Below are 22,201 nucleotides of genomic sequence, written 5' to 3'. Positions count from 1 at the left end.
CATTTTGGCACTGATCCAAGGAAACACTTCAGCATGGCTTTCCTGGACCTAGACCAGAGCATTCAACATCTTTCAGGATCAAGTCAAGTGTCAATAAGATGAAAAGCAATATAGACAGACCATGATTATTATTTATTCCCTGACTGATCCTGAGGGATGGTGAATCTTCCCCTCACCAAGTGATGACTGCCTTCAAGTGAATAGCTTCCTTGCCAAGATATTTATTTTCCAGCAGACTCAAGAACTGTAAAAAAAAAAAAAAAACCAACCAAAATCCCACCTCCCTATATCTCCAGGAAATTTGCTATCAAGAATAAAGGAGGTAACAGATGTCAAAGTATACAAAAACTGTTTCAAGAGATATTTTAATATAGATGTGATGTCTAATTTCAAGAATTTTGGTTTTTCTAGGACTCTAGAATTTAGAGAGCTTTCATCACAATATATCATATGCCTTGAAAAGCAATTCCCAGACAAGAAATAATTTTCCCCTTATTTTGTATCAGAATAATTAAATGCATCACTGGTGATCTCAAACACATCTACTCACAGCATCCCAGGCTGTTTCATAATGAATCACAACTGATCCCAAAGTGACCATTCCGCAAAACCCTGTTAGGAAATTAACTGCAGGCCAGGGAGTGGTACTAATCACACAACCAGGCAAGACCACAGCTGCCCAGCTTAGCTGTGCAGGTCTTTTTCCTACTGAACAAACTGGTGAGTTCTTCCTACCGAGTGGAGCTTCTGGTAGAGGCCACACGCGTTGCATACATATCCACCATTGGCATTCTTCCGCCAGAGAGAGGTCTTTGTGGTCAGGCAATTGGCACAGAAAACACCCGAGCCTCTACGTCTCTGAAACAGGGAAGAAAAAGGGAAAAAAAACAGGTCAGAGGTGAGTCACATGAGCTGTGGAGTTAGGACAAATCAACACAGGAGTTTTGTCTCTAGACTGGCAACAATGACAGTATAAAACCACACTGCCCATAATGAGGTCAGGTTCAATTGTGCTTAATAGGCACCACTGATTTTCATTATAATTAACCCCAGAGTGATGGATGAGGTGTGTGAAACACCAAAGCCTTTTCAGAATAACAACTTTAACTTTTTGAACTTCAGGTTTTGTGCATTTAATGATGGTTTCTAAACAGCAAATTCTAAAAAAAAAAAAATCCCTTGGAAGCTGACAGAACATTCTGTAAACTCTCCTGGTTTCACCACAGATTATTTCCTTTTAGCTAGCTTTATTTAAAAGTGTGATTAGTAACAAGAATTCTGAAACACCACCAGACAATTAATTAGTTTGTACCTGTCTCATACTAATTCCTTAAACAGAGATTATATTTGAATGCATGATACTGTATTTTCCACTTATTTCTTATATCAGTATAAGCCACCATATATTCCTGCAGCCCACTATGAACAAATAAAAGTACAATATTCTTGAATGAGACCTCTTCTGAACTTCAAATGAGGTCCCAGAAAACACTGTCTTATTGACAGATAGATTTATTTATTTTATTTTAGTCAGGCAAAGAAGGGCACAGTAAAGCTTCCCTAAATACAAATTGATTTTAACCAGACTGAGCTGTGCATTCATCAGCTTTCATAATGATCCAGGAATATTTAAAAGTAGGCATGTTTATGAGTATTGCTCATTAAATTTTTTCTATGGAGTAATGATTTCATTAAACTTCTCATTTAAACAAAAGTCAGGCTGTGTTTGTGGGCCCAAATACTAATAAGCAGGAAATGGAATTCTTTTGCTGAAAAGAAAATCCGAATTTTAACTCTGTTCCCTTTTTGCAAAGGGAAAAAACGATCAGTTAGAAACCCTCACCAACTAAGATAAGAATGAGCGAGTACAGGGAAAACAGCCTGGGTGAAAACTAATTTTATTATAAATTAAAAATTACTAACACTATAAGTAAAAAATTCAGGGTTTCATAAAATTTAAGTAATTTATTTAACTTTAGTTCATACTGAAGAAGACTGGTGTTCATGCCAAAAAAATACAATGGTTATAATTGTACTCTGATACATTTCAAATGGAAAGCTTTCTGCAGACATAATTTTGGCTTCAAGACTGGAACACTTTCTTGGCATTGAAAGGGCATTTGATTCATCGGGTGTTTCACAATGTATCACTAAAAAGACCTGGTGAGCAGCCAGTTCCCTATAGGGTAATTTTTCCATCCAGATGCAAGTGCTATCAGAGGCCCTCGTCAGCTAAACTAATTATGATCTTGCATTTGCTGATGCCTGCTCACTCTAACGTTCGACATCCTCCATTAATCATCAATACAAGGAAAATGAATGAAACGTAAAGAAACGAGGGCTGGTAAGCTGCACAGCCATAAAAATCTGAAATGAGTGCAATAATTTAACAAGATTGGGGAAATGTTTTTAGTGAGCACAAAGTCAGGCTAACAATTGCCCTTTTAAACCAAGAACACAATTTCATTTGTAGAGCAGGTTGTGGTACTTTAAAGTGATACAATAAAATCAAGATTGTCATCAAGATAATCCCTCTCTCACCCCCATACATCACCCCCTATTTTGTCTCTTAAATCAGATGCAGTAGTATATGACATTTTTCTCAATGTAGCTAAGGGGAGAACTAGATGGTAGTTGATGTCCTTCAGCAAACATCTAACTAGCTGTGCCCTGGAAAGGTGAGCTCGTCTACAAGTACATTGAAGGTCCTAATTCCTTTCTGTGGCTGGATATCCTCGACCAGTTTCACCTGGCTGCAGAAATATTTTCCATCAGAGTACAATAAAAACCTCAGTAGACTAATCCCAATTTGGTCCACTTGGAGGGTGAGATGTTTCCAAGTGGAAATGACTCTATATGGCCAGGATTCAGCTACAACTGCAGAACTGCTTCTTTTTATTCCTACTTCTTGTATGCTGGTCTACAGTTTCTTGGTGTGATGTGTTAACCAAGTGGAGTCTTAATCTGAGTCAGTCTTTCCACTGTTTTATTTCTGTTTGTATTCCCTGAGTTTGGGAAATACCCTCTACAAAGTCATGGAAGACTATTAAAATATAGAGAGAGCAGTTTAGTTTGTATGCTGCATTTCTACACACCTGAAGGGGGACAGAAGGTAAAGTTACACAGAAATTTTCATTAAATGCAGTGGAGCTATTAAATGCAGTATATCTATGAAACATTGACAAAAGCAATTAATTTTTTCTCTCTTTTCTAAAGTAAGATCTGATTGAAACTGGATATTAGTTGCAGTGAAATCATACAATGACTACAGCTGACAGAAACCTACAAAATACATAGCAGTGGCTGTTTGTATTGAAATTTGATACCTCTGCTTATTCACTACTTACAAATATTTATCTGTTTAAAATTTCAAGTAGTCCAGCTAAACAACCTTCCCTAAATTTAATGCAAAATTTGTAAATTCCTCTTTTGTGCTGTTCTGTGCTGTACCTTATCTTTCTTTACCTTCTCTTATTTCTGTACTATTTAAGAATCATACAGGATAATCAAAATTGATTATTTCAGTATTAAAGTGTTTCAACATAGTTTACATATACTAATAAATGAATAACTGAAACACCTCTGGAAAAACTTAAATGCTGCTACTTCGTTGAGCATTTTGGTTGCAAAATAGCTATTTATAGTGGGGACACACAGCTTTAGAATGGATTTCCTGCCACAAAACAGGACTATGGCAGAATTGGACTAAAGATTCTTGACTCTCAGACGCTACTAACCACAGAAAGGACTTGCCTGTCAAAATACACCTCAGAAATTTTTGTCTGCAATAAAAAAAGTGGAGGGTTTTTTTAAAAGCCTTCAATGTGGCAACCCTATTATGTTAAAAAAATAAAATTTCTTAAAAAGAAAAACAACAAAAACCTAGGCCTTTACTTCTCATATACCAGGTTTTCCAAGTTACTGGTCAGCAGAAATGATTTTTTTGTTGTTGTTGTTGTTGCTAAATGTTCATTAGCAATTCTACTGTTAGTGATGGTACTTCTGCATGGCTCCGTTTGGCTTTGCATACTCATCACTTGAACTCGTCAATAATATTGGCCAATACTGCTGCTTTTCTGAGTAGTTTTGCAAAGAAACAGGCACTTGAGCTCAAATCCAGCAAAGCCTGTGCAGCACCTATGGCCCACAGCCCCCATAAAACCCAGCCACGGGCGCAAGCGCTCTGATAAGCACCACCACCATTCTCAAGAAATATGTTAGAGAACTTTTGCTCTCCATCCAATGTGATCCTACCACAGTTAATTTCTTAAATCAGCATAGTAAATGTAGGTCAACATGACTAGTCATGAGAGAGTCTGAGCCACAGATAAAAATGTTTCAGTCTGTGATCAATGCCACTAGCACTGTCTGGAGTTATCAATGAAAATGTCATGTACATCCTTGGAAGAAAAAGCCAAAAGGGTCTAAATAACTAAAACATGTATCTACTAAGTCAGGCTTTAATCATCTGGGGCCTTACAGCCACTACATTACAATCTCAAATCCTGAAGGGGCCAGTGCAGAGAAAAGCCTGTCTCTATTTCCATTCCAGTTCCGAGGTCTGGGCGTTTAATATCACAGTTGTCTCAAATCACATTAGGCTGAAACTTGGCGTATGCTTTTGTCAGCCCAGATGTAACTTTTTTTTTTTTTTTCTTTCTTGGTACTGAAAACTTTATTTAAATCAGTTCAGCTGTTTATAATTTGGAGATTGGCCAAACTGGGGGGTGGGCGGAGAGGAGATTTCAAGTTTTTCAGATAATTTTCTAACAAATCTACAGTCAGAGTAGCTTTGCTCTAGGGAAAGTAAAAGTATGCACACATTTTAGTGTAGTAGTAGCAAAGGAACAAGTGGATTATTATTTTTATGTATCTAAGTTATGAAAATTTGTCTTATTCACTAAATATGTCTTGCAGACCTCTCTATTGACTGTTTTCCCTCAGTAAGAACCATGATGAAAGCATGTAATTGCATAACAACCCTTGATATGCAGAGTATTTACTCACATTTTTTATGGTTTCATATCTTGACCATTTCAAATTGAACAAGTCTGAAACTTGGTATATACAGCATCAAGCCTGAATGCCTAATTTTTTTTTAACTCCTTAGATGATTTTCACTGAAACATGACAATTATTAGTAGTCCTTTCTGCTAAGCAATAAACCAGCAGAGAATATGATAACTAGTGATTCACTCAGGTGTCTTGCCAGGCCCTTCTTCATAAAAACTGCTTTCGATTTTAAAGGATTGACTCTACAGTTCACACGATTCCAAACTTTGTAGCCACGCAGAAGAAGACTTATACTTCACATTATACAAAAATATTTCATAGTATACTCAACTTTCAGGGTATTTTTTAGTGGAAGTTCATGTAGCAAAATATATCCTGCGAGAGCATAGCCAAAAACACTGCTTAGGAACTGTGACTTTTTAGCTAGCTAGACTAAGCAATGGTGCCTGACACTCTGCTAGTGCCAAATACATCCTGTTTTCAAAATTTCTGCCAGAAGATGCTTTTAGAAACTCAAATAGGCTCCACAAGCAGCAGCCAAGGATTTTCTTACATCACCCTCTTTGTTTTGGACACAACAAAACTTGTCTTATTGCTGATTACTTTCACTTCCCCAACACAAAACGATGATATGATGAGGACTGAGTGGATTCTTTACCATCTCTGGCCTCTCTAACGTGCCAGAAACAGAGCACACTGCTAATCATGGCTCCAGAACATGAGGTGCAGTGAAACCCTAAGTGTTGCCCAGGAATAAGCATGTGCCTGACCTACTTGCAACGATGAAGTCGGGGAATACAACCATATATGCCTCACTGAAAAAAGGCAAAACGCCGGCCCTGGATGCTCTCCTGCAACTCGGGAGGTCCAAAAGGAGAGCTCCAGGAAGCTGCAGACATGCTCAGTATGAGCCAGGTGACTTGCTGTGGAGAGCAACAACTGTAAGCAGCTGCTCTCACTGGGCTGCTACCACACAGTACAGAAAAACAGCATAGTGCACTCGTGATTGCATCTACCTTTGTTGTGTTTGGACTGCTGTAATTTTGAAAGAGTTTCTTGTTCCACACCTGCTATGTCATTCCTGCTTTGTTCTCCTTATATCTTGATTATCTTGAGTTTTGGTGAGGTTTAGATTAAAGTTTAAAACCTGGGCAGCAGGACAGCATCTGGATGTTGGAGTAAGCACTACTTTCTTCTGATTAGGATGGGAAAGGCATCCTTCAGACCTCATTTCTTTTTGTTGCAAAGGCACTCAGTAATTTCTGAATGTTTTTAATCAAAACTGCTTTCTCTCTCTACTGTGAAAACAGACACAACTATTTTTCTGTGAAGTTTCACATTTTAAAAAATTAGTTGCTTTTGCTGTAACTGTGTCTAAATTAAAAAGAAAGTCATTGAGGTTTCCTTCCCTTTACAACTTTAACAGCTTTTAGGAATACACTAGACACAGCAAATTTTTGTCCCAGAAGTGAAAAACTGAAACACTAAAAGCAGAGTATTAAAGTAGAAGTTGTTTTCAACCTTAAGTATGAGTTAACAGATGCCTCTACATCAATTTAATGTGCCAAATCCTAACTTTTTATTTAGGACATTTTCAAGAACAATTGCATTAAACAGCTGTATTTGAAAGAGACATAAGAAAGACATTAGGAAAGACAAGGTAAAAAGAAAGTAAAAATGCCAAAAAGCAAAGGCAAAATTACACACTTAATTCATATAGAAAGTTTAGTGGAAATTTTAATGCTGTATCGTGACAGCATCTTTTTATGATATATGCTGTATCATAAACTTTTAATGAGAGGAATCAAGGGGGTTTTAGAGGAAGAAAAAACCCAGACAGTAAATTAAACATTACTGCTAGTGCAGCCTTTCAGAATCCTACCCCTGATCCCTTAGGGAGAGTAAATATTTAAATGTTCATGTAAACTGCAATTATTTTTTTAACAGCAACAAAAATGAAGATGAGTAGTTTTTGTTCCCAGCATTTGAAGCTGTATTTTGTAAGGCTACCTTAGAGACAGCAGCATTCACACAAAAAAACTCCCTAACTCCACCCCAAAAACCAGACAGCAAACTGCAGTCTTTTTGTGTTGTGTCGAGCAAGAATGGTTAAGCAAGATACTAGTTTAGGACGATTTGTACCAAAATAAAACAATGACTGATCAAAATAAGTTACTAAATTAAGAAAAACAGAGCTATGAAACGGAGCCAGTAGATCACTTGCTGGAACTCTTCACTGCCGTCACCTTCTCACCTTTACATCCTGCCTCAAGTTACAGCTGATCCAACCCTTGCCACTGTGCAGGAGGGGACCTGGCTTTGGACACCACTTGAGCCACAGGCAAGGTAAATTCCTTCCACAGGCAGGAATTTACCATCACTTTCATCTTCTGTTAATAGCCATATGCAACTATAGGATCACTTAAATTATCACCATACACTTTACAATGACTTACTAATTTTTCATTCACTTGAGCATTTATCAGTGAAAATCAGGTAGTTCAAATCATATCTCCTTGTCAATCCAGACAGTTACAGAAGGCAATTTCAAGTTTCCCCCTCAAGATCTGCAGCGGCAGAAACATGAAATAATAAAACTTCTGCTGGCAAGATTTCCTTGTCATAGTTAGTGGCAGTTAATTTGTAAACACAGTGTGTTAAAAATGCATGTGATTTATTGACAGGCCAAATACATATACAAAGACTAAACAGATACATATATTTTTAAAATGTGTATTATTATTTATATATTTATTTATTATATGAGGCATTTGCAATGAACAATAAGAAATCTTTTCTGATTAGCTATATGTTAGTCTGGTTTACAAAGAGCTAAATATTTTTATAAAGCAGTTGCCTTCAAATGTCTTTTACTGGATATAATGTATTTTTATGGTCTTAGCCTTCAATTTGCACAAGGTGACCGCCATTAAATCTCTTCCAGTGCCTCAAAGCAGGCAGCACACTATGGTATAGGCTCACTTCTGCTGTATTTTGCCACTGAATATCAACAGCATGACAAAGATTTCCATGGACGCAACCCAAAATTTTATTTTTAAGGTTTTATTAAGACCGATAGCAAACAGCAAAAAGCAACCTGAAAACCTGCATTTCCCGCACAAGAATGATGTCACTTTGCAGCAACTGAAACCTATTCAAGAGGAATAGGAATTCTGCCTCCAATAATTCACTGAGTCAATTACACAGGAAAGTACTGTAATGGGCTGTCCCCCGTCAAACAGCTCACGTACACCACTTCCTTCTCAATTACCAACTTGTCTGCATTGCCATCTGTAAAAACGAACGCATACCTTGTGCTGCCAGTTTCTGCTCTTGCACTTCCATTAGTGGAACTGGCTGCAGCTGCTCAAGAAGAAAGCCCTGATTGTCTTTGTTTCCCCTCCATGTAGGCACCATTTTTCTCCTTTCCTTCTCTACATCAGCTCAAGGTAACGCATTATTTTTGTTGAGGTGTGCTCGCCACTCTTTAAACTAAAGTCTACCTAAATCTGAGTCCTGTTATCTTTTCACAGTTTATCTAACACAGTAAAAAGATGCTGGCAGCATCTCTCAGCATCTTCATGGAGTTAGTCTTGCAACAGGTTTTATCAATCCTTTTTAAGTACTGCTGTAAAAATTCCCAAGTTGCTGCATAAGCGACTTCACACTTTTCTAAATCAGCTTGACCACTCAGGCAATTTTAAAACATTATTTATGTGCATCACTCAAAAATAAGATTACAAAAGAAGTCTAATTTAGGAATAATAATATTATTATCTGCAAAAAATTGTTAAGTAGACACATTTGTGTACCTAAACAGGACAGAGGGAGCCTGGTTTGGGGACTATGATCCTGGCCCCAGAACCTTTCTCTGCTTGCACTTTGCTGCAACAGATTCATGCAGCAGCTCTGACGCTGAACGGCTGCTTGAAACCCCAGTGCCTGCACAGAGCCACCACTGCTCCTTCCCAAACACCATGTGCTTCCAAACAAACTCAGCTTTTCTTAGGGAACAAAACTAAGTTGCTATGAGTCTCTTGCATTTTAGTTTCAAATTAGAAACACGATATAAAATGGTCTAAAATGTACAAAATTAGGCTGCTTTTCTGATCAGAAACTGGCTAAAAGTAGTATCTTCAGAACTAAGCATGCTGAAAGTGACATCGAGAAAATTGGAAATGCGTCAGACTTTTACTTCTTGGCACAAAGCAAAACTACCAAACCTTTGCTGTCTCAAACGGGGAATCTAAATCAATAGTCAGACTTTGCTATAAACTGACTGACTTTCTGAGATAGATTCATTTACGACGGTGCCTAAACATGGAATTAGGTGCTTAAATTTAGTGATCAATACCAGAGGATTTATGTTCAAGAAGGCACCCCTTGTACCCCTTCTTTCATGAAGTAATCTCACTCATTAAATGAACAGACAAAACTGGAGCAGAGCTCTGTCCGTATTTCCTTTAACACCCCGGCTCCGACATGGCAGAAGCAGCAGACTGCTTTTGCAGATCTCAGCTACGAGCCAGTATGTAACTCTACATGTGATAGTAATTGAGGGTCCCAATCCCACAAGTGCTCTGCTGCAAGCGTGAGCACAAAGCTGCTGGAGTTCTCAGCTTCTGGCATCTGTTCCCACTTCCACAGAAATCAGATGGGCAAAATTAAGTTTTGAGGAAAAAAAAAATCACAGACATTTAAAAAACATTCCCTGACCTTATTAAAGCCCACGTGATCTGTATTTATACAGAAAATAGCTCAGAAAGCCAGCATCTGAGAAGAGGAACTCTCATTTGTAGATTTTGGCTGAGGGCTGCCAAAATCAGCAGGGGAAAGGCTCCTCAGGGGTAAAAATTTCAAAAGCCATTAAGAGTCTTAGAAGCCTCAGTCCCACTGACTTTTGATCACATACATCCTTCCAAATTTGCACCCCAAATCTGGAAACTACACTGTAAGAATAACTTTGAATTCAAAGTTACAAAATTAGGATCTGAAGTTTTCATCGAAGTCTTCAAGACTCAGAGAGGAAATGTCAATTAGGTGTCTACTCCTTGGTGAAAATCAGTGAGGTAAAATTTACCTGTTACTTGTACTTTAAAAAAATTCCCCTTAGGACCATTAATTTTATTTAAAGAAAAAATGTAACGAGAAAATGTTTCACATGGGCAGCTATAGCTCACATACTTATACTTGTTCAGGAACTGTAATAACTATAATTTGAGTCTCATGCAGTCCCTGTGAGAAAGCTGTTCCTCATGTAGGATACAAAGCAGACTATGTCCACCTTTTATTTTCAATACACTTAGGATTGCAGTCTTATTGCAGACCTTGTTACGTGCCGTTGCTAGAATGATTTCCATTCAGAAAAATCAACATTTGCCAACCCATACCACACAATTACCATAGTTATTTCCTATTGTGAGCTTAGGGAGAAACTGTGGTATCCCAGACACCACGGTGTGGTAAATATTGAAAATTAGTGGCCTTTTTATAATGGACATTTTCATCTAATCCAATCCATTCCAAACACTTCCAGATAAAAAGACAATATGCCAGAGTCTGTGTCTAAGTGGTTGGTTCTAACATAATCATCTTATTCCATCCTGTGATCACAGTTTCAGCAAAAACACTTGATGGCTTCCTTTCTGATAGCTTTAGGAACTAAAAATGGACTAGAGCTGTGATCAACTCCAACACCTACCTAAGGAAGTAACTCCTGATAGAGAAAAGAGGAGGGAAAAAAAAAACCAATACCACCTCTGTATTTTTTAAAAGCTAGCCCATCTAAAATTGCCTAGAGCCTCCCAGGTTGCACTGGGCAAAGCAGTGCCAGCAGGTCAAGGGAGGCAATCCTTCATTCTGCTCAGCCCTGGTGAGGCCACACCTGGAGCACTGTGTCCAGCTCTGGGCTCCCCAGTACAAGAAATACCTGGGTGTATTAGAGAGAGTCCAGTCAAGTGCCACAAAGATGATTAAAGGACACAGTCCTCTATCATACAAGGAGAGCCTGAGAGAGAGCTGTGACTGTGCAACCTAAAGGAGAAGGCTCAGGGGGATCTTATCAGTATGTACCTGATGGGGGAAGGAAAAGACAGAGCCATGCTCTTCTCAGTGGTGCTCCGTGGGAGGACAAGAGGCAAAGGCACAAACTGAAATACAGGAAATTTCATGTGAACATAATGGAAAATCTTTGTTACTGTGAGGGTTGTTGAACACAGTAGCAGGTTGCCCTGAGAGGCTGTGGAGCGTCTGTCCTTGGAGAAACTCCAAACTGACAGGACACAGAGCTTAGCACCATGTGCTGGCTGATCTGGGCAGTGGGGTTGGATTAGATTTACCTCCAGGCTGCCTCCCAGCCTCAACTATTCTGTGAAGCTTTCTTCAGTGAGAGGCTCTAAATTGCTTAGATTAGAACTCTTCTGTTCTAATAATTTCTATTCATTTTAGCCTTAACTGCTATTCATTTGCGTTGCAACAGAAAGCATTTCAAATTTTAAGGCTATTAAAGTATTTATTACAACAGACCACACAAAATTTTATAGATTACAATCTACACAGCTATTAAAAATGGAGAAACCTACTTTCAAATTCCACTGTAAATAATTTTAGAATGTTTACAATGAACATTGAAAAATTTCTAAAGTAGTTTTTACAAAAATATTTCAGTGCTTGCTCTTTCCTATCAAGATCCTAATGTCTACTTGCAAATGAGACTCAACATACGGTGTTATATAGCTTTCTTTAAAAAATACCATTAAGATGAGAAGAAGAGAACAACTGTTCTACATTTTAGAGACATTTCTCCTTAAATAGTGTTTATGTACTGCAAGCATCCCTTCCATAAACAAACCAGGTCTTTGGAACAAGTGAACACAATCTCTGAAGAATCTTTACCAGCTTCTATTTCTGGTACATGATGCATTGTGAATTTTAGGCCAACATGGGCATATGGTATCCTAGTTTGATAGGAAAAATTTCATGGAATTCAAGACAGAGCCACAGCACAATGACTAGAGAGACCTTAAAATCTTAGGTCACTGTGATACAACACAGGGTTAAAAAAAAAAAAAAAAAAGAAAGAAAAAAACAGAAAAACAAGTATTTCCTGATACAATACTAGAGGCAGTAAAGGCATGTAAAAGCACAAGAAAAAAGTAAAGTCATAAGGAATACTCTGAATCCCCTGTTAATCAAGCTTAACCTCATCAACCAAACTGCCTGAACTTCTTTTTTTCTTCCTTTAGGAGAATCAACCCATTAGGAAATAATAAAAATAAAATCCAAACCAAATACCAGACAATATTTATCTTAGGAACATTCATGAAGGATTTGGGGCTCTTCTGCCTTTGCAGCCCTAGCTGGTATGCCCTCTCCTCTTTCTCTGCTCATTCACATCTGCCCAGAGAGAATACTGTCATTACTGCACAGCAGTGCTTCCAGCAGACCTAGTCTAATTTTTCTCTTGCTGTTAAGAAAGTGGCTCTTAAATTGCTTAAGACACCAGCTCCAAAATCTGTATTGTCGGAATCAGACTGCATTTCACCAAAGGAATTGTTTCTAATGCAAGTGACAAGGGACAGCTTACTGCTGGGGGCAGTCATTCTCTGAAATGGCACAAGCCTGACAAGAGCAGTAAGAGAGAAACACATAACTTAGCGGGGTTTTCCATCAGGAGCTCTGCGTGCCGAGGACAAAATGTACCCACCCTGTCACATACTCAGGCGTTGGTTCAGAGCGCTGCGAAGGACTGAAAAACGGCTTTCAAGAAATCAGGCACCGCCTGCAGGAGAGGCATGGTGAAAACTGTCCTGCCAGCCCACAGCTACCTTATTTTTCACATCCTTTGGAGTCTTCTTAAATGAAGCTGACTGTGCAGAAATGCCTTGTAAAACAAGCCCTCTCCTTCCTTTCTGAAGTGGCATCAGCGTAACAGCTCTGCAGCCCCGCTCCCAAGCGGCTGCGGCTGATCCATGTGTAACTGCGAGGCAAAAACCACAGCGCTGCCTGTACGTGTTCATGCGCTCGTGCACGTCTTGGACACGGACTCAAAGAAGGGCTGACTGGTCCCATTCTACTACTCAATTTATCAGACTTTAGATAGAAAACATCACAGAACAGTTTCCTTTTTACCTTCCACCTGCCAGTATCAAAATTCATCTGATTTTGAAACCAGCCTGCAGAAGGCCCACATATACAAATCTGAAATAAAAAGAAACCTGTAAATTTAGACATGCTGTATGAAATCATAGCTGCTACTTGTGAAAAGTCTACACTCAAAGCCATTTCTGTCTTACTTGACAGAACAAAAACTCTGACATTCCTAAGAATTCACTTTTCAATTTAATACAGGTTTTACTTTAACAGTGAATGTCAAATTGTTTTCACTCCATTTCTATATCTTTATCACCTACTGGAATCTTTAGAAGCGAGAAGGAAAACTACGTACACAGAAAGGAGCACATTTATAATTACATGCCTTTTTTCTACGAGAAAAATATAACCTTCCATTTCATCAGCATCTTTGCCAAAAGCCCTTTCAGGAACTGAAAAGAGAAGGGCCTTTTTTTCCTACATATATTTTATAGGAAACATTTTTTGGTTCTGTGTCATGCACTAGGATTTCACACCTTAGTGGCTGGTCATATGGAAATGGACAGGACTGGAAACTTCATGGCTGTGAAACCCTGATAGTAAAATCAGCAGGAAGATGAGGAAGGTGTGGGGAACACTGAATGATTCATGCAGGAACAACCTCGGGATCCTTTGAGGAGATTTTGAGATGGCTGCCAGCGCTACCTGACTATGACCAGCATCCTGCACCCTCTAAAGCAGGCTGTAAATCCGAGCACGATACAGAGAAAGTACTGCTCTTTTAAATAATGCCCACACATGTAAGTGGATGTGACATGTATGGATTTTTATATGGAAAGATCTTTCCAAAATCAGGGTGCAATTACCAATGAGTTATACCTCCCAGAAATAATTCCTAGCATATAAATACCAGGCCCTGTTTCCTTTATTAATAACAGTCTGAGTTAATGAGGGAACAGCTTCCAGAAGTTACTATAAGCAGTGCAAAGCTAAGCAACTTAGCCACAACATTCAACAAATCAGTGCTTTGCAACTGATTCTTCCATTGCCAAATCAAAGAAAAATCCTCTCCTACTTCATAGGCAGTTAGCCTATCGCATACAGTACAAGGAAAACAGAAGACAGCAGAAAATCTACATAGTTAGCCCTGACTTGCTTCCAGTCTGTTTTCAACACAGAAGAAGAAAAGAGAAAGATTAAAAACTGACTGCATTGACTTTGCTTTTGCTATGGTAAGGATAATTCTTGGCTGATTTTACTACGGCCTTGCCACCTTTGGAGCCCTGGCACATGTATGGCAAAACCTGAGCAGACATGGGAGACTAATCTTGAAGATAACCTGCATAATGTTACATTTTGGAAATTACAGTCCTGAAGCACAGACTGCCTGCACAGCCAGGGCTGTGATTTCTCCTAGGTTTCAGTTGATTAATGGCCTCGTAATGGAATACAAGTTTCCTACAGAATGTTGTAATCTCCCTACAAATTTGGTCTTGTCTGCTATTTACTGGCAGGTTATAGGAGCAGGAGAGATCAGTGCTGCTCAAAGAACTGGTTGCAGTCTCAGGAACACAGGGGAAGGGGCAGGAAGCAGCTGGGCAGGACTGTGCCATCAGTTGCTGGGACCAGAGGGTCCTGTGAGGGCTCTGAAAGGGTGCTGCTCCCATGGCAGGGACAACAGAAACACTGGGAAACCACACTATGGGCAACACAACAACTGGAATGGGCTATTTTAAAGATGTGCCAGCCTTAAAAATGCTTAATTCCAGCCTTCATTTTGAAGTGTTCCTGTGGGATGTATTTGCACACACAAACACATGACATCAATAAGCCAAGCAACTCACGACTTTATGGCTCATTTTTGAATCCAGTGCAGTCTGTGGATCATGAGTCACACAGCCTGTTCTTACACAAAAGGCCAAACAGCTACAGAGAGCAGAGTGAGAATGAAATTCCTCCATTTTTAACAATGGTTACTCACAGAAAGCAAGATGGTGATCCCCTTGTTTATCACAGCACCACATAAGATTACACAGTTATTTAAGCAGCAAAGTTGCACCAAAAAAAAAGAGAAAAAAAATGTCAACGTGTAACTTCAGAAGACATCACTATGTTTATTAGTAAAGCAATAAGAAATCTAGCACTCACCTAGTAAAGACTGCTAGCCACTACCTCTTCTGAGTTTATTCATTAAACACTGCTATCCTGGACAGAGTAAATAACTGCCAGGAAATCTACGGCTCATAGTTCAATATTCTGGTGTTTTAAAAACACACAACCCTTTTCATGCATGGATATCTCTTAATGTGCCTGCTGGAGATTCTGTGCAAAGCACACACTTGCAAGAGGGAATGTTAGATGAAGCTTGAGTTATGCTCTTAAGTTCTAACAGATTTTAGTAATAAGTCTGATCAACTAGCGCATTCCAGACTTTATTGCACATCTTTCTTTTACCATTTCTCCCATACACCAACTAGTTAATAAGAGAATAGGAAGAAAATGTGTGTGCAATGGACAGAAAGCATTCCAATAAGCCACAGAAATGGACAAATAATATAATAGCTGGGAATATCAAGCAAAGATGTTAACATTAACTAGGTTTACTTTTCACACTATTTAAATACAAAAAATTATAGTAAGAAGTTTCTTTATTTTAGCCTCAGCCAATTTTGGGCCACACTGCATGTTAAATAAACTATTATTTAATCAAATACAGGCATATTAGTCTCACTCCTGCTGACAACTTCAATTAGAATATTTTTGCTTCATACAAAAAAAAAAGAAAAAAGAAAAAGCTCATGATCTTTAAACTACTATGGCTTCTGCACAACATCTGGTTACAATTTTTTATATATTCAACCATCAAACTTCTATCTGCACAAAACAGTTTACTCAAGATTTGTTTTAATTATCTTTCATTTCAAGCTTCATATGGCTTTGAAAAGAGGGTGAAAAGATCGCTTATGATGCAGACAGATGCAAACTGAAAAGGACTATACATTGAAAGATGATTTCGAAACAGTTTTTAAAAATGAAAAATTCTTTCTATCATTACCAGGAAACAAGTGCTATTTTAACTGTTTCATTACACAGTATCTCTTTGCTTGTTCATTAACGATTTTAATGGGTTTTAGCTGGATTCTAGGATTAAGACAACCCTTTTTAGGCAACCCTTTTTAGCACTTTCAGTGGAGCCATACAAGTCACAAATATGTATTTTCTCTTTTTCTAGCTGATGCAACAGTGGAAACACTGTATTTCTAAAAGTGGTAGTTTAAAACAGAATCCATAGCAAAAAAAAAATCATCTGAATGTGATAAAGTGTAAGAACGAATTTTACAACAGCACAGAAAAGCTTTGCTCATACAAAAAAGAAAAAAAAAAAAGCTGCAATGCATTTTAAGCATGGGAGAAATCTAATTTATTTTCATGAGCCTGTTCACCTGTGTAAAGTTAAGCATATCCACAAGCTTTTCCAAGATTGGACCTAAGACAAAAATCAGGAAAATACCAGAGGTTCTGTTTTTATTAAATGTTAGGGCCTCAGGCAGCAAAAAGGACATAACTATATTTTTCTTAAACAAGTATAGGGGTGCTACATCAAATCAATGACTCATCGCTACAGACAGAAACTGTCTTGTTGTGGTGGAATCACTGTAAATGGTGTAGGATATGAAACTTCTCATTCATTTACTTGCATTACATATATGGATTCGTGAAAAAGCATTATGGAAAGCTGTTATTTATTTTATGAGATAACTGCTTTCAAATCCAGTAAATGAAACATCTTTTTCCTGTTTTTTAATCAGTCAGCACCCATAATTCCATGATAGTATATTCAAAGAAACTTCAGAGTTTTTCTCCTAGAGATTTCTTCTGATGCCATGCATGGATTAGACATGGAAGGTCATATTTTATTTTTTCCTCCTCTTAAAGATGCTCCAAAGAAGCCAGTAGAAGACATAGCCTCAAAAACACAGCTTATAACCATGATAAACTTATAAACAGTTATGTTTTACTGACTCCAGTTCTCAGACAGAAACTCTCTTAAGTTTGGTACTGGAGCAATACACACAGTCTTTTTAGAATTTATTTTTAATGAGGAAACTTCATTTGAGTACTAAAGAGGACCAGAAAAGACAATTTTGTTTTGGTTCTGTGAGAAATTCTGGAATTAAACCCATGACAGAGTAATGTTTTTAAGTGGGTGACCACCAGTGACCAAAGCATATACCATACATGCATGAATGAAAAAAAGCACCAACCCTTCTCAATCCATGGCCAACTATACCAAAAGGAGTCTAATCTGTGGAGCCTACTTCAATTAGTCAGGAGGACCTCTGAGCAGGCTACCTCACTGAACTCCAGGCACTGGGACTGCAAGAACTGCTGAAACACCTCCCCTCTTAGGGGCAATATTTGACATTTTGCTTTGTAACCAGAAACAGGAAAACACAGAAAAATGCAGAACTCTAAGAACATGAACATCCCTGATAAAAATAAATCACTATTTTTCACAAAGCCTTGGTTGGCACAGAGGATGATGACAGAGATGAAGAAGCTGTATTTTATTGAACAGTTTTGCAGTCTCAGGCTCAAAATCCTGCAGCTACCTAAAACACATGACTGATTCTCTGCCTTACAGATGCCACCTCAACCTCTCAGCAAAACTTCTTCATGTGGATTAAAGGGAGGAAAGACGAATTGTCACTGACCTCACAGACACAGCCTCTGTACACTGGGCTTCAGTATTCCCTGCCACCTCTTATTTTGGGTATGAAGAACAGGATTGCAACTCAGAATAAGAGGAAGCCAGTGGTAAAACCATGTGCACCTCCTGCACACAATCCCCGCCAACACTCCCAGGGTACCTTTGGAGCATGGTGGGAATTCAGACACGCGATTTTGATTAATGTTAATGCAAGTCGTGTGGCCAAATCCCTGTACACTACTTTGAGAGCTTATTCTAAAATTGAAATATAATTAAGGTTGCAACACAAACCAAATAAGGCAGGGAAATGACACTTCATTAGTAACCTATTGGGTGCAAGCACCATAGGTAACCTGTTGCCTCAGTACTATAATAAAATGTTTAAAGTGTTTATATACCGCCACTCTGAGCTGCTTATGAAAATATGGTAAAGACAGCCAGACACAATTTAAAAAAAAAACAGTGAGCTTCTGCAACTATATAAATTACTTCTATAGATTATTTAGTTGTGGTACTGGATCTCAAGATTTTGCATACTCTTTCTAGTGACACTTGGAGACCGGCACATTTGTTCTGTTTGTAAATTTACACTTAAGACCAGCCATGCGTAATACAACTGTCTGTCAATAGAGGAGCTGAAGAGCTGAAGGGAGTAGGATTGCATATGAGGAGTCTGCTTAGCCAAGCTCATAGATAACAGATAAAGGATCTAAAGATTGTTTTCAGTTTTCCCCGTTGCACATATCTGTATTCCAGATCCTTATAATTGCGAATACCAAATTTGAACTCTAGAGTGAGAAAGGGTGCCATGCACAGTCCTTTGCCCCTAGCACTGCTTTTGCAGATGCCTAAAGTGGCATTTCTGTGGTCACTCTCTTATTCTTGCTCTGCAATAAACTTCCAAGTCAGTTTTGGCAGCCAATTGGTTTGGGTCTTTTGGTTTTCAGGTTCCTTTTGTTTGCTGTTATTATTATTACTATTATTATTATAATTATCATTACTAATATAGCAATAATGCTATTATTCCTGTGCACTGTGGGCTAAGGTTTTTTGTCTTTCTCTATCACACAAAAGCCAGTAGAAAAAGGAGTTCTCTGAACTCTCTCATGGAGGCAACAGTAACCTTTTTACTAAAGCTCAGTAGAAGATATCAAATAAACTAATGACTACAAATCATAATCTGCAACAACCTCCTTTCACAGTCTTTCCAGTGCAGAAAGAATGGTGTGGTTTTGTGTGTGTATGTGTGCATGAACAAGGCAAGGGAAAGAGAGGAAGTGACAACTGATAGCAGCAATATTCTGCTGTGCTTTAGAGAACACAGAGATCTCACAGCAGCAAGCAGACAATGGTTTTGAGACCAAGCAACTTCCCTTATTATTACTGAAAGCAAATTAAATTAAAGACACAAAATACAATTCAGTCCTTCATGTAAGATTTAGGATTATTATTATAAACCTCAAGCATTTTGTGCTGGCATTCTGGACATGTGTAATGTTGTTGGTATCACCAAATTCAAAGCTTTTAACATACGTACTACAAAACAAAATCTGAGAAAAAGAACTGCTACTTAATGGAAAAATATTAGGGCAGTAAATGTTAATCTCTATTACACATCTATTCATTATACTCCTTGCCATACTTTTAGCAAGTTCAGAAGAGAGGACTACTAAGACAAATTTGACTTGAAGTCTGTAATATTACTTTATAGGCACTCAGGTAGACTCACATAAAATGTCCAAGTAAAATGATCTAAATTACAATGAATATTTTTTTTCCTTTAAAAACTCATTGAGTGTGTCTTATATAGATAGGCTTTTCTAAAACATTATGGTCTCTTTAAAAATGGATTAGAGGTACATTGTCTTTTGACATAGTGAAAGAAGCAGGAGTGTGTAGACAGCTCAGAGGATGTAATTTTTTCTCTCTAACATAAAAAGATGTGTGAAGTTACTATGGCTCTTCAAAAAGGCCTAGTAATTGAGCCTGGTTATGGTCTCATTAATGTGCAAGTTTCATTTATCACCTTCTTTCTTTGAGGATTATTTGCATTGATTCATCAAGACTTGTGACACATGGTTTTCATTTGCTCTATTCAGTGCTTCTTTTAAAATCAGTTTGTACTAGATTGTAAGAAAAAGTCTGAAAGTAAATCACACTAGCCTCCTGAAAACAGAAATGAAAAAAAAATCAGCTTTTTTTTTTTTTTAAATTACTATTAAACGCACTTTTATTCTCTTTTTATGCTCTCTACATGTTTTTCTTTCAAGTATGTTTAATAACATGTTTGCTGGAGTTAGTAATAACATAAAAAGAACAAACAAAACAATGTACACTGAACAGGGGAGATGTTGTTGTCTAGTAAGCCCACTATCACAAAAAGCAATTGATTTTACTTCATGTAAATGCAAGAGACAAGAATAAAACAGGCAAGGTCTTTTCCTGCTGATCTACAATAACCATGATAAGTTGTACAGTTTTATAATGAGATGTCCTCATACAAATTTCTTTCTGCCTTCTTTCTTTACTTTGCTTTTCTAAAATATGTATCACTTCAAGTATTTCCATTCTGTGTGTCACTGGCAAATGCCAAAAATAGAGAAAGAGAGATCTGATAAAGATAAAGCATGACAAAAGTTTCACGGATAATTGCCTTCACATATCCAGTTCAGCTCTCATCTCTCCTAATTAGCCTCATTACCATACCTTAAGACAGACCAGCAGTCACTCAAACTCCCTGTTTTTAATGTCAAAACTATTGCTGACAGGCAAATGGACAACACATGCACTGAGTGAGTCTATTCTAGACTTCTTTTACAAGACTAGCCTGCAGCAAAAAATACTAAACAATAGGTCTTCTCTAAATGTATAATGAAAGTATACATACAGTGTGTGAATACTCAATAAATTATTGTTCTATTCATTGCTCCATCATCTCTTAAAATGAGGACAATAAAAAAAGAAAAATCATTCTCCAGAATATCAGAGATCAAACCATTGCAGTATTTCACTATTGCTGATACCGACTTTTAGAACAGCCTTGCCACAGTGACTGAAAAAAAAAATCACTTGAGTTCAGTACAGTTTGACTGTGTCGGTACAGTACTGCTTTCAGCATACCCACGCTATCTCAGGAAGCTTTTTTGTTTTTACAAATCATGTTAAAATGAAAAAGCTTCATCCCATTGCTCATATTCATTTAAAATTAGCTCATAAAAAGTATCCACAAATAGTTCACAGGGGCGCTAGAAATATTGTAATATTAAACTCCACTGACTATCAAAACATTAAACTGTATAATGGGAAGGCATTGAAATCCTTCACAATGTCCATTTCTTTTTCATTGTTGTTTTAGTCCCACATTACATTATGTATGGAGTTTACATACATGGTACTTTGTTTTCATTTTCTCTATTTCTCTATAAATATCTTTCTGTCTAACATCTAATAATTTTTATATGTTTTTGTACTACAACCTCCTGGTAAAAGGTGCCATTTTTTAGTTACTTGTCGTATTTTCATGTTCACAGTACCATTAATAAAATAAAAATACTGTTTTATAATTTTCTTAACAGAAATTTAACACTTGCACTATCACTTATTTAAGAACTGGACATTACACATTTACTGGCCTCTTTCCTCCTCAGCTCCTCAGACACAATCCTCTTTGTGAATTTTTTTTTTTTTTACAGTTGTAAGACAATCTCTACAGCAAAAAAACCCAAAACAACAAAACCCACCAAAAAACAACAAAGCAAAACAAAACAAAAAACCCCCAGTGAAATGGACTTTCTGCACTTTGCATTTTGGGAAAACTAACAGTCCATTCAGCATGACTGAAAAATACCCTGAAGGCTAATATTTACTAAGCATGGCACACACACAGGAGCCTTGTTAAAAATCCACAACAAATCTCTCATTGCAAACAAATCCAGAGGCTTGAGAGCTGCTGCAACTGTCGGGGTAATGCTGATCCTGACAGCAGAAAGCTGCTTTTTACCAGGCTAACAGCTAGCTAGATGTCTGCTGGCGTCTCACCAAGATTTCACTATTTCAATTTCTTCTCTTCAGGATTTATTAGGTGATGAATATACAGCAATCTATGAAAGGGCTGAACAGCATCAAAAGAAGGTAAGGCTGACACATCCGGGCACTCGTTACTCGAACAACGCCGGTGACCAAGGACTGCAACTACTTCATGCAAATAGTCAAAAAAAAGCCAGCTGAAATTAAACTCTAGGCTGGAGTCAGACACTGTGAGGGAAAGAAATGGGTCAAAAAAGGGCTTCCAAATAACAGGAAATACTTTCAGCTTCACACGTAACGCTTCAAAATGGACTTTTTTTTTCCTTTTCTTTCAGAGATGTCAGTGTAGAAAAAAATGAA

At 37.8% G+C, this 22,201-nt stretch overlaps 1 protein-coding gene across 1 annotated transcript in view; it reads right to left on the bottom strand.

Moving 5' to 3' along the window:
- Positions 1–22,201, bottom strand: part of TRPS1 (transcriptional repressor GATA binding 1) — a gene marked incomplete at its 5' end in the record, with an annotated part of 169,423 nt that overhangs the window by 5,754 nt on the left and 141,468 nt on the right. Inside the window, one exon of the mRNA XM_084209163.1 lies at positions 736–858. Coding sequence (XP_084065289.1) covers positions 736–858 — 123 coding nt within the window. The remainder of the gene's footprint in view (positions 1–735; positions 859–22,201) is intronic.

This window comes from Fringilla coelebs (assembly GCF_963513975.1).
Source record: "Fringilla coelebs genome assembly, chromosome: 1".
Classification (NCBI taxonomy): Eukaryota; Metazoa; Chordata; class Aves; order Passeriformes; family Fringillidae; genus Fringilla; species Fringilla coelebs.
Note: the sequence above shows the minus strand (reverse complement) of the source record. Positions and strands in the feature narration are given on the sequence as shown.